A 14,400-nucleotide genomic window follows, 5' to 3' on the forward strand; every position below is an offset into this window, starting at 1 on the left:
AGAGGCTCAGTTCTAAAGACTGGCCCTGATAGGCGGGGGGATAGTAAACTGATGACAGAAGCTGAGAGCAGGACTAAAAATGATCAATTTGTCCCCGCCATTTCAAGTTACTCCCATTTGGAAATGAACATCTACAATAATAAAAGATGGGACAAGTGAATGAAAACATATAAATTAAGATGTGGATATACAGATGTAGATGTGGTTGTGACTAAGCTGTATTTTATATCATTCAAAAAAATGATTTCCATTGTTAATTCTATAGTCTGAGAAGCAAAGGCCCCTACCCTCTCCACATGCGATTAGGAAGATGCCAGAAGTTAAAATTTGTTAATAAATACAACACAATAGTGCCATCTGGCATTACAAAATAAAATTTAAGTTTAAAAAATATATGTATTTTTTCCAGTTTGAGTCAGTGAGTTCCTGGTAAAACTTTCCATTAGGTTCTACTCTAAAAATGAATTATCTTGAACTTTCTAACTTTTGAAAATGAGAAAAACTCCCCTCTAAAATAAATTCATACACTTTTCAAAAAAAGGACACTGTCTTTCTCATTTAGTCTCTCCACTCTATATTTCCCTGAGACCTAGGTTCTGCATCACCATAGCCAACTCTCTAAAACAGAATATAAATAGTCTTAGAAAAATACTAAAAATTTATTTCTTTTATAAAAAAAAAAGTTACTAATATAAGTCTGTTTATTTTATGAACAACCCAGGTGGTATAAGAAAGGCACTGTTTTGATGTTGAGAGTTAATAAATAAAAGGACCAAAGAATTTTTTGTTCCACTCTTCCCAGCTAAGCTACAAAGAAACAGAACACAATTTGTCACTTCATGTCACCTAGCTTTTTTAGCCTGGCAAGGGCAAACAAGAGACAGTAAATTCTCATCCCCTGATGTCTGTTTTGTTCAGTGGGAGTAAAAGAACTAGATCTGCAACAACTATAGGCAAAACAAGCTTCCCAAAGACACCCAGAGATGTTCGCCCATGGCTGGCGGGTTTGCTTTTCATGTAGTCCACACTCAGTGAACTATGTCTCTGCTGTGACAAGCGTACATCCAAACCAGCATTTCCCACCTTTGTTCCTATCACCAACTCCTACACTCAACAACAGTAACATGAGATGCTCAGAAAACAAAGTCTGGTGGGGGAGAGGTTGGGAGAACTAAATAATATTGGAAAATACTACACACATTATGCCCTTCCCAGAGATTCACAAGCCATATTAGAATACAAAGATTGGGGAAAGTTCTGTAGTAAAATAACTTAATCTAGTATTACCTGAATTTAAGATAAAGGAAATCTTAACATACTATGTAACTCAGTAGAAAACACTTGTAGAATTGTTTATCCACATTTGGAGAACATCACACAAACAAGAGCTATTTGGTAGTCCCTGCCCAAGAAATCAAGTCTGGGGAGAGAGAAAGGCAAGCACATAAATTATCAAATGCGACCATGCATACGTACTCAGTCGTATCCAATTCCTTGGACCCCATGGACAGGTCCTCTGTCCATGGGATTTCCCAGGCAAAAATACTGGAGTGAGTTGCCATTTCTTCCTCCAGGAGATCTTCCTGACCCAAGGAACGAACCCAAGTTTCCTGCATTGGCAGGCCGATTCTTTACCACTGAGCCACCTGGGAAGCCCAATTATCAAATAGAGGCAGAAATACTAAGAGAAGACTTTACCAAATGATGCAAGGCACAATTTACTGCTCTATGGAAAATGGTAGGGCAGGGGGTTCAAGGAGCTTCAGAATGATTTCACAGGAGGGCAATTTTGAGCAGAATCTTGTGGGAGTTACAGTTTCAAACATGAAGAATAAGAATCCATAGAGAAAGAACTTTCAAAACAGCTCTTATCTTTCCCGCCAAGCCTGCTTCTCTAACATTCCTACAATCTCAATGAAAATAACTATTCGCATTCAATTCAATCATGAAATCTAGGAGTCAATCCTGACATCCCTTTCTTTCATATTCCACATCTAATCCATCTCTCACTAAGTCCTACCACCTCATGCTACAAAATAATTCTTCATTCAGTTCTCTCTACCTTCAGTCCTAACACCCTGGTCCATACTGCCATCATCTCTCCCCTGAACTAACAGTCTCAAGAGTCTATATAATAACTTACTCAATCTGCTAATTCCTACCTTGTACTCCACAATGCTTTCTCTACAAAACAGCCAAGGTTACTATTTTCCAATATTAATCTGAACATGACCACACTCTTTGCCACATCCCCCTAATTTGGGGATAAAGTACAAAAATGTCTCTGTAAACTGTAAGGCCTCTGCCTAACCCTCCTACATTAAGAGTTGCTGCCTCTCCCTCTGGTTCACTAACCTCCAATGACACAGGCCTCCTTAGATATTTCTGTTATTCTTCCCTGCCTCAGGCCTTAAGGAAAAGGTGTTCGCCCACCCAACTCCTACATTAAGAGTTGCTGCCTCTCCCTCTGGTTCACTAACCTCCAATGACACAGGCCTCCTTAGATAGTTCTGTTATTCTTCCCTGCCTCAGGCCTTAAGGAAAAGGTGTTCGCCCACCCAAAACAAACACCCTCCTCTCAATTCCCCAGTTTTCTAATTAAGTCCTATTGATTCTTCAGGTCTAGGCTAAAAAGTCAGTGAAACTCAACTGGAACTTTCCTGACCTTCTAGATTAGAATAGATGCCCTTTCCCATCCATTTACAGCACTTTTTCCTAACATTTTTTTTCCCTAGTTACCCTTAGGGTATCATATGGGTTTTAACTTGGTATCTCGTTCCCCGACCCCATGAAACTGTAAGCTCTGTTAGGACAAGGACCAATTTAATCTTGTTCACCATTATATTTTCACGTCCTAATAAGGGCATACAAAATAGTATTCAATAAGTGTTAACAGTGAGGCAGCAGACAAGAAAGGAAAATACCATGTGCAAATAAATAAATGTTGGAACACAACAGATGGGTTTGAGGATCCTTCTGGGATCCTGTTCCCAGAAGACTGAGATCTCTTCTCTTGCTTCTGATTGTTCAAACATTACATATTACACTCTATATTGTAAAAGCAAATTTCCACATTTTCCAAATTTGCTATTTCATTCTAATACTAGCTTTTCTTTAAAAACAAAAAAAATGTACTCACTCCCTAGAGACTGATATTCCCATCTAATCCATCTTCCTCCTGTCACAACCTGACCATGTTCTTCCCTCTACCCCAAATCCAGCAAAGCTACCATCACCTCCATTAACAATGTGCACCCAGGGAGAGGACAGATGGGGTGCAATTCTGAAGAAATCTGGGACTTGTCCACCTGGGATATGAGGAAGTCTTGAACCAGAGCAGCTAGGAGAAACATCAGATGTTCAAGATATGCTGGAACAAAGAGAAGTTTCTTTCTGTGTAGCCAACATAACCACAGCTTCCCCAGAGTATTTTGGCAAAAATAAATAAATAAAAGCAAGAGTTAACTGCAAAAATTTGACCTGTTTTAAAAATTGGTTATGGGCACTTAAGAAACTTTCCAAGGTTTTGAAAGTAAATTTCTGTCTTCGCACATAGAGTATCATAGACTTCAGGAAAGAATTTGCCCCTGGAAATGAAACTGCTAAGAATTCACACATATATGATGTTTCTCTAACTGTAGGTAAGACCTAAGAATAAACTCAGTCCCCAGATCTACTTAATCTGAATCAAAGAGGTCAAACTTGAAAATCTGCACTTTTAACAAATTTCCCCAGCGACTCCTATGCTCCAATTTAAGAACCACTGAAAAGCAGATGATCTGTCTGTAGCAAACAGCAACTAAGAGAGACACTGTGTGAAGTGTACAGAGCCTTGGGAAACATGCAGGTTCAATCAAGTTAAGAAAAGTATCTTCAGGAATGGAATATAAAATCTATAATCTAGTCCACCTTACTGTAACATGACTGCCTCAAGTCCTGTCAGAACAAAACAGTCAGTCTGCAGGAAGCATTTAAAAGACAGAAGGGTAGATTAAGAATCCGTTGCATTTCCCAGTGCAAACCAAAAGGAGAGAGGAGGATTTTATCATACTGCTGGGATGACTCTGTGGAACAGAATGGCTCATCTGATCTTTCCAGATCCTGAAAACAATTTATTTCCCTGTGCTCTGATTATAAGCTCCTGAAGGACTGTTCTATTAATTAATTAATTATTATGAAAAGGTGACTTGAACTACTAGATAAATAACCAGCCACTGAAGTTTTATTTCTGTTACATCCATCTCCATGATAAGTTGAAACACTGGCATTCTAGTCTGTCCAGGCATTCATCTGGTTGACATAAATCATTCCCTCATGACAAACAGTCCCTGGGAAGACTGGTATAATTTTAGTTTCTGGACACGTGCTACCAGAAACTGAAACCTAAGAGGCTGTACCCAAATTGTGTCCCATGAGAGGTCCCACTTCACTAACACTAGTAGCTCTCTGACATGTTTCTTTTCTTTAATAAAAGCATTTCCCACGAGCAAAACATTTTAAGTAAGTCATGTTACTTACCAAAACTTATATTCTTATGTACCTAGCATATAAATCTGCTTTAGAATCTCAGACTTTCACATAATATATTCATACTCAATAAGTCAGCAAAAGCAGGAGAAATACTTCTTAATTGTTGCACTTTGGCCATTTGGCTCTGTCTTCCACCAATGGTCTGGTTTTCTGATATCTATTTTCAGTTAAGAAGCAGAATGGCAGCCCACTGGCCATGCTGTGCTGCCAAAACTGCTCGGACCTCCCCTCTGAGCTCCCACATCTCTGCTGTCAATCCAGCAGCTCCAGGGCACTCTTCACCCAATATTCCCACTCCAAACCTGAAGCTTTTCCTCTTAGTTTTGGAAAGAACTCAGAAATGAATTACTCTGGGGATGTTTTAGTAAATGGCTTATGAGGCATTTCATATGGCTTATTAGGCAGAGGAAAAAAAAAAGCTGCCTATAAGTCAGGATAGTCAAGTTTTAGCCTTGGCTTTACTCTGCGACCCTGGATAAAACATTTCACTTATCTGAGTTTTGTTTTCATGAAAGATTTGAACTAGATGAAAGGTTTTCCCATCTCTGAGGGTAGCAGCATGCCTTTGATTACACAAAAATCTTACATAAAACCCTAATATTAGAATACAAATAGATAAAAATACATCTTAGTTGATATTACTATGTGGTTATCTCTTAAGCATCACAACCTTAATGTATTTATAAATGAACTCAACCTCTACCTGAAGCCTATTCTTGCTCAGTATTATTTTGATATGTGGCATCACACTTCACTCAAGTGTTCAAGCTAGAACCTGAACACCATTTTTGAGTCTTCCTTCTTATTTGCTCTCCATATTCAATTCCTTGGTCTAACGCCATTAGAGAGGGTTGAGTCTGTCCCCAGAATGTAGCTTCCAATTGTTCACTTCTCTCCAACTCCACTGCGTTACCCTATCTTAAAACACCATCTTCTCTTGCCTAGACTATTACCATCATTTTGAACTAGACAACCCACCTCTCCTCTCACTCCACTCCAAACAAAAGCCAGAGTGCTCTTTTAAAAACATAAATCTGATCACTTGACCCTGCTTTAAAACATTCATAGATTTCCTCTTATACCTGGATCAAATTCGAAATCCTTACCAGGAGCTAAAGCCCATTGAGATCAGATTTCCTTTCTTCCTCCAACCTCATATTAATACACCCCGCTTCTCTCCTACCAAGCTCAGCCATTCTGGGCTCTATTTATTGATACTTCCTCAAAAACACAAAGTCCTTTCTTGCCTCAAGCTCCTCTCCCCTTCACCACTACCCTTTTTTAATACTTTATTAAAAAATAATTCACTTATTATACAATTCATCCTTTTAACCCATTAGCAGTCACTCCCCATTTTCCTGGAACCCTCTTAGCCCTAGGCAACCACTAGTCTACTTTCTGTCTCAACAGATTTGCTTATTCTGGACATTTCATAAAAGGGAACCATCCAATATGTGGTCTTTTGTAATTGCCTTCTTTCACTTAGCATAATGTTTTCAAGGTTTATCAATGCTATAAACATTAATCAGTATTACACTTCAAGCCTCTTAAAACAGTTGTATTTTGATGTCTAGAATTTCCTTTAAAATATTCTAAAGGAAAAAAGGAAGGGGAATATAAGAAATAAGATAGGCAAAAATGTTGATAATCATTGAAGCTAAGTGATGAATGCATAGTTCATTAAACAATTCTATTTTTGTGTATGTGGAAATTTCCAAAATAAAATATTTATTTAAAGATAAATAAATGTTTCCAGACTTTCCATCTTGTCTTTCCATCCTTAGGGTCTGAGTTTAAACAACATCTCTTCAGAGCAAACCATCCTCCTTTAAAGGATCCTCCCATTCTTCCTTCCTGCTGCTGCTAAGTCATTTCAGTCGTGTCCGACTCTGTGAGACCCTGCAAACAGCAGCCCACCAGGCTCCCCCATCCCTGGGATTCTCCAGGCAAGAACACTGGAGTGGGTTGCCATTTCCTTCTCTAATGCACGAAAGTGAAAAGTGAAAGTGAAGTCGCTCAGTCGTGTCCGACCCTCAGCGACCCCATAGACGGTGGTCCACCAGGCTCCCCTGTCCCTGGGATTCTCCAGGCAAGAACACTGGAGTGGGTTGTCATTTCCTTCTCCAATGCACGAAAGTGAAAAGTGAAAGTGAAGTCGCTCAGTCGTGTCCGACCCTCAGCGACCCCATAAACAGCAGCCCACCAGGCTTCCCCGTCCCTGGGATTCTCCAGGCAAGAACACTGGAGTGGGTTGTCATTTCCTTCTCCAATGCGTGAAAGTGAAGTTGCTCAGTCGTGTCCAACTCCTAGTGACCCCATGGACTGCAGCCTACCAGGCTCCTCTGCCCATGGGATTTTCCAGGCAAGAGTACTGGAGTGGGATGCCATTGCCTTCTCCGTTCTTCCTTCCTAGTACTTAACAAAACTTTTGCATATAAAAATATTTGTTTGAATATAAAAATGTATCATCTCTCTCTCCTCCACTAGAATGAACACTCAGAAGAGAGACCGCTAGGGTCTAGCACACCATCTGACCCACAGTGGGCACACAAACATTTAACAAAATTAAGGTAGACAGCCCAGAACCCCTCCTTCATAATCAATGTAGGTTCCTTCCAGACCAACTTCTTTGCAAAAGCGAAAAAATAGTGATCTTATTCCACTCACCATCTCCTGTGCTCATATTTTCCTATTACTATAAGCAGTAATACTTCAGATACCATAGCTGTGAACAGTCAGATATTTCTTCAGCTGTCCATGTTTCACTCTGGAACCATCCATTCCTCTAGACAAGAAAACTCGCACAACCCGGTTTGAATTAGCAGGATATCATGTTTGTACCATGGTCTCACTGATACAGCTGATCTCTCCTCCCTTGGTCAGGCTTTTGGCAGAAAGACAACACCAAGTTCATACACAAGTTTGTTTTATTGGATTCTTAGAACCTTTGTTATTGACTAAATCATCCATTAATTTCAATAGATTTTTATAGATTAAGTATACACAGAACTACATTTTACAATAGTAACACCAATCCACAGTAAATCCAATAGTAAAGTAACTCCAATCATTCTTTCCATTTGCTCATTCACATTACTTAAAAAGATCTTTCATATTTTCCTTGTTGCTCTTTAACTAAGAAATTCTGTTAAACATCAAGAGCACTGGCATAGCCAACATCTCTGCATATGGACAAAAGTCTCCCAGAGACCATAAAAACTCGTATGAGATGAAAACACAACATATATTTTAATCAAGTGTGCTGTAAAATGTGTAGGTAAATATCACATATAACAGCAGCTATTAGGCTAGTTTCTAACAGGGGCTGCAGCTGTATGGGAAAACACATATAAAAGCTTGTGAAAGTTAGAACACTATGGAAGAAAAATGTTAAGATTCTTTGCTGTCATTCTGATTCCACAAGGGAAATCAACATTTGTCTACTGGAACACATCTCTAAAGTAAAAGTGCGAATCAATGGGAAATACAATTGAATATTTAAATTTTTTATATACAACTGGGGCTTCCCCAGTTGCTCAGACAGTAGAGAATTCACCTGCAATGCACGAAACCTGGGTTGGATCCCTGAGTCGGGAAGACCACCAGGAGAAGGAAATGGCTACCCACTCTGGTATTCTTGCCTAGAGCATTCCATGGACAGAGGATCCTGGCGGGTTATAGTCCATGGGGTACAATCAATATTCAGTTTCAGATCCTATTCTTTCACACCTAATTGTTCTTTCCAACTGCTACTGCTTCAACTGTACTACTGGAGGCACTTGATTTGCCAAAGTCTACCCTCCAATACCTGATGGCCCATCCAAGCTGTCAACCAATGTCCAAATTTTCTCCTGTCTTCATTACTTGTATCATGAAACCCTGCTCCTAAAGCCCAACAGTATCTGTGTCAAAAACCATTCATCAGGGTAGCACAGATCATCTCACTGCCAAGTTCTCCTCTCCAGCTGGCCCCCACTGCATACACTCACAGGCACATGCTCCAAGCATCTGGCCATGCCAGTCTCACCTCAGAGCTTTCTTTTACGTTGAATCAGATACCTGGAATGCTTCACTTCCTATTCCTTTTCCATCATCCAAAGAGTTCTTGAAATTCTGCCTGTTCCAGGAAGCCTTTCCAGGCTTTATCAGAAAAGATGAAAGGTTTCACTGGCCTAAATTTTGCGGACAGATCTCGAAACTGTCACAGATAATTCCCTCTGCCCTCTATTCCTAAAATGTTTACCAACATGTATGTAAAACATAGAATATAAGCTACAGCCAACACACATCAGCAAGTTCACTTTTTATGCTTTTAGGGGAAATCCTAAATTTTGTTTACAGGAAAGAAATCAAGCATTAATACAATCCTTGATCATACAAATAAACAAGTGTGAGGAAATTGGCCAGATCATCAAATTTATACCATGTAATGTTGGTCCAGATGAGTGTATTTCAGAAAATGAGAGTAAATATGAGGTATACCTGCCCCATCCTGTATGACTACGTTACCACATTTTTAAAAGATGACGTTTCTTCTTTTTCGGTTTTGGAAACAGAAGACTAAATAAAAGCAGGGATAAAAAAATTACTGGCTGTTCTTTTCTCATTACAGAAAGTCAACACTCAAGTATTTCAGTGCTCTGTCACACTCTTTCTCTGTCACGCACGTGTGTGTGTGTGTGTGTGTGTGTGCGCAGACACACACACACATTTCTGTCATTATCTCCTTCATCTACAACTATCAAACTGCAGACGTCTACAGAGCAGTTACCAAGTCAATCTAGGCAGTGTTTAGCTTAGCACTTGATGGAAAGGTATCATGGCTTCTGAAAACGATTAAGTCAAACCTTACAAATAAAGATGGGGAAGGTAACATGGAACTAGGAAGAGTAATTATTTTCTCAGGAGTTCAGAAACTATAGGTGATCTTATATTTTTGATGCCTAGTATTTAATATACTATGATTTTTAAGTATATAAAAATTAAAAAATACAAAGTCAGATTCTGGTCTGCATAGACATGGGGTCTGACTTCAAAACAATCCTCACCAATAAGCATTCAGTAAGTGCTAACTATATGTAGGTCACAGTGTAAGGCACATGAGACAACTGTCCTCAAAGAACTTATCTCCCGTTGAAGAATGAGGACGTACAGAAAAGGCAGAAGGAAAGTAAGCCAACAGAAGCAGAGGAAAACATGGCCTGTAAGGCTGCCGGGAAAGGCTTCCTGGACGGGGTAAGGCTTGAGTCAGGCTTGAATGCATGAACTAAAGATAGATTTCAGTTAAGTAAATGAGAGGAAGGGTGGACAGTACTTGCAATGGCTAGACGGTGGGAAAGCACAAGGGTTGGTCAAGGCGAAGGTGAGGTAGGAAAAATGGAAGATGATGAGGCTGGTGAAACAAGGAGAAGTCAGATGATGGAGTTCCTGAATGGAGAAAGAGGGTAAGAAAGACAAAACGGTGTTTCAGAAAGACGAAACAACAGAATGGAAAGGGACGGGGAAGGCCTGAGAAACTAGAGGAAATATACTGACAAGATCTGGGGACTGACCAGTGCCTAAGATGAGAACAGTCTCTGTTATCTGCCCCTGAGATGCTGTCCTTCTCTATTCTTTCCCTGAGAGCAATCAATTTCCTAGCACCAAGAAAAAAAATATGTTACATAATAATTATAGTAATATTATTTTCTACACTTAAAATTTTTAAATTATAAGAGGAAAAAATGTTAAATGGTCTTGTCATAATTAAAAAATAACTATACAAATGTTTTTCTTCACCATCATGTGAAAACAAAACTGACTATGTGATTCCACCATGAAAGAATGCTTCAGTGGTAACTCAAATACATATGGAGTCCTGCTAATATGCACCTATTCAACAAATATTTACTGTGGAATAAATACTATCAATTTAATATTATTATCTTCTCTTCAGGACTCATCTACAGAGTCAGAGACAGCTTGATGAATGATAAACATCACCCAACAAGCACCCAAAAGACAAAGGTTCCGGTCTTGGCTCTGACTTTAACTTGAGCTCACAAAGCAAATTACTTCATCTCTCCCAGCTTTTGCAAATGAGCACCAAGCAACCGGCATTTGTGGAATGCTTTTAGTTTAGTTTATATGGATAAGTTTTCCTCTTTCATTTTTTATACTTTAATTCACTAACTTAACATTCTTAAAAAAAATTTTTTTTTTAGTTTCTGACCTGGGATTGAACCCAGGGCCCCAGCAATAGAAGCCACAGTCCCAACCACTAGACCACCAGGGATGCCTAACTAATTAACATTCTTGAAGTTGGACAAGGTTGATTTTATTACTTCATAACTTATAGACGAGGATACCAAACATTAGTGATAAAGCAGTGATTCCAACCAAAGTTTTTGACCCTGAATTTCATACCTTTCTACTATATTAGGCTTACCCTACCTACTTTGTAATATTATTTAACAAATTACAGATATAGAAATGCTTTAGAAAGATTATAGCAATACATAAATGAAAGCAATATTACTTTGCTTGGGTGTAGACAGGAGAGAATGCAAGTTTTATGGACCTTAGAGCCTATATAAGTAGAGGACCTCTCTTTAAGAAAAGAAAACAAAGATAAAGTAGAAAACTTGGAACGGATCCCCTGAAAGTGAGGGTACCTGAAACTCAAGCTTCATTTAGCTTCAAGGTAAATCTGTCTCTGGATGTGACACAGAAAAAACTCACCAGTCAATCTACTAAGATCAAGAATTGCCCTCTAAAGCCTAACTTCTAAGTACTGTGAAAAGAACACAGTGAGGACAGGACAACAACAAAATACATATGCTTGGCCTTTATTCCCTTAAGATCATTCACAATAAACCATATAACACAAACTTCCAGTTAGAAATAGTCTTTGCTATGTCTTTATTGGGATTAGAAGAACAAATTACCAACTAACATTGAAAAATAATTATAACAAAAGAGATAAGAGAATTATTTCACTAAAATAATTAAGCTAGAACATCATACCACACCATAATTATTGTTTTACACACACGAGTATAAACACACACACACACACACACACACACACACACTCATATTTACTCACAATTTGGCAAGCAAAAGATCTCATTAAAAAAATTTTACCTCGTCTTCGCCCATAGCTCCTGGCTGCATGTAAACACAGAAGAAAACCATGGGTATTTGTATCAAAATGCTGAATTTAGAAATAAAAAAACATTCACACAAACCTTTTCTAAGTATTCTCGGAATTAATCTGGAGATACTGTTCAACTTAACTACAGACATATTATATTAAAAAAAAAAAAACCTTTATGAAGCACAAGTTAAATCACAGTCTTAAAGAGAAATTCAACTGGATGTGGAAGCCACTGGAAAGGATATAATGGATGCTTAAGTTTAACAAATCTTATAAGGATTTATATTGTGGCCCATTATCTGTATCAGATATAGATAAATAGAGTTCTGTAAAATTATTTTCTGATTTCTAAATCTTCATTCGTACTATATACTACCACCAGACATCACTTTGAAGAAAAAAACATTCATCCTAAACAAGTAAAAACTGTGGTGTATGGTGGTCATTCTAAATTTCTTCACACACACGTACACACACACACACACACACACACACAAACACTTCACAGTCTGCCCTGAAAACTGCATAAAAATTTTACACAATTAGCTGTTGCTTTACAGAATGTGTTACTGTAGGTTTTCTCTAAGCCTCCTCATTTACTTTCCATACAGTATTACAGGTGTAGGAAACAATATTTTTTCATCTAGAAAATGAATGGAAAAAGCAGGAAGGAGGCATGGGTACATCCCATACTTAAGAATAGAGTACTTTAAAGATTATCTTCCCCTTCAAAACTCAAGGCCCACAAAGTACATTGTTACAATGTTTAACAGAGCTAGACTGTCATCATACATATACTACCAGGAGATCCTGTCATCTAAAATGACTTTCAAAGTGGAAAGTTTTTCAAATTTGAAACCCCACATTCAGTAAAACTTAAATGAGAACTCTATTTAATCCATTTTTTAAAGGCATGAAATGTTATCATATTAACTTTAAACCAAAAAAAAAAAAAAAAAACCAAGGATAATTTGGGGTTACACTTGTAGCATAAGGCAGAACTAAAGAGAACTACTTCTCTCCTAGGAAAAGAATTCAGACTTTTCAGCTAGAAAGTTGAAATACCAGTTGCTAACCTCATCTTCTTCCAGTTCCCATTTTTCTTCAGACACCGTACTCACCCTCATCAACACACTTTTGGCCTTTTCACTTTCCCATGACACAAATATTAAAAAGGGTTAGCCAGATTAAAAGGATTATTCAAACTCTACATTCTCCCCCTAACTCTGTCATCGCTTTAACTTTCAATGAAAAATACCTCTTCTGAATTTACATTGCGTTTACTGTTTACTTACAAGCGGAATGCATTCTAAAAAAATTTTTTAGGAACATTTATACTTTTCATTATTTGGAACCTGGAATTCATCTTCCCACAGAATGTGTAGTAAATGGTAGTTTCCTAGCTCGGTTCCTCCCAAAGCCTACTTCACTTATAATAAATAACATGGGTAAATTAACACTAATGGACAACACTTAAACCAGAGAGAGGATAATAAGTTTTGACGTCCTACCACTTATTTCTTTCTCCTTTCTCCCATCCCCAGTGATGTCATGCTGCCCAGCACTCCTCACTATAAAACCTCTATTTAGAGAGGAAATAAAACATTTTGTATTTCAGAATTACTCATTTCTCTCCCAAACAATACATTCCCATTCTTTCATTCTATCTGATTTCTGGCCAGATACTCAATGAAAAAGAATTTGATTATGATACTAAGGTACAAATGACTCATCAGACTTTAACATCCCTGAAAGATAAATGAAAATGCTGTTCACTTAAGTCTTTAACTGCTAAACGTTCAGGTAATAGAGAACACAAAGTGAATAGAACCAGACAGTCAAGGGGAAGGGGAAGAACATCCTGAATTGGGGACAGGGAAGAGTTGCAAAAGACATACTTGGGAGTTTTTTATTTTTGTTTTGCCTTGAAAGAGGTTTTATTTATTTCGCACATTGAAACTGCAAAAATAGATCGGTATTTCACAAATACTTGGGAGTTTTAAACAAAGTTTCTTTAAACGGTTCATGATTTTTACAGATTCTTCTCTTTTTCCATTTACTGATATGAACAGTAAATTGGCTCCTATCAGTCTGGAGACTCTGATAACATGGAGGCAAAGATGGCACATGGAATCAGTTCAGCTCAGTTGCTCAGACGTGTCCAACTCTTTGAGACCCCATAGACTGCAGCACGCCAGGCCTCCCTGTCCATCACCAACTCCCAGAGTTTACTCAAACTCGTGTCCATTGAGTTGGTGATGCCATCCAACCGTCGCATCCTCTGTCAGCCCCTTCTCCTCCCACCTTCAATCTTCCCCAGCATCAGGGTCTTTTCAAATGAATCAGTTCTTCATATCACGTGGCCAAAGTATTGGAGTTTCAGCTTCAGCATCAGTCCTTCCAATGAATGTTCAGGACTGATTTCCTTTAGGGTGGACTGGTTGGATCAAGCCAATTTAAAGCAGTGATCTGAGATGCTTCAATTTGCTTTAATCATGCACTGTGGAATAATTACTTGCTACCTTGGTCCCAATTTCAACAGTTTACCTATGATATCTGTGGTAATTTTTATTGTAATTGCTAAAACTTAATGAGTTTTTACTATGTGTGTGAAATAATTCAAAATGCTTAACGTATTTTAATATCATTTAATATACTCCACAACTTTATGACCTAAGTATTCTTTGGCTCTCTTCTTACAGACAAGGAAAATGGGACACAAAATTAAGTAT

At 38.2% G+C, this 14,400-nt stretch overlaps 1 protein-coding gene across 10 annotated transcripts in view; it reads right to left on the reverse strand.

Moving 5' to 3' along the window:
- CPEB3 (cytoplasmic polyadenylation element binding protein 3) overlaps positions 1–14,400 on the reverse strand; it is a 263,323-nt gene that overhangs the window by 140,818 nt on the left and 108,105 nt on the right. For 6 of the 10 annotated variants that reach the window (XM_059881919.1, XM_024985731.2, XM_005225419.5 and 3 more), the window contains one exon: positions 11,656–11,679. The exons of the other annotated variants lie outside the window; for them this stretch is intronic. In XM_059881919.1, coding sequence (XP_059737902.1) covers positions 11,656–11,679 — 24 coding nt within the window. The remainder of the gene's footprint in view (positions 1–11,655; positions 11,680–14,400) is intronic. 10 annotated transcript variants of the gene reach the window in all.

Source organism: Bos taurus, chromosome 26 (genome assembly GCF_002263795.3).
Source record: "Bos taurus isolate L1 Dominette 01449 registration number 42190680 breed Hereford chromosome 26, ARS-UCD2.0, whole genome shotgun sequence".
Classification (NCBI taxonomy): domain Eukaryota; kingdom Metazoa; phylum Chordata; class Mammalia; order Artiodactyla; family Bovidae; genus Bos; species Bos taurus.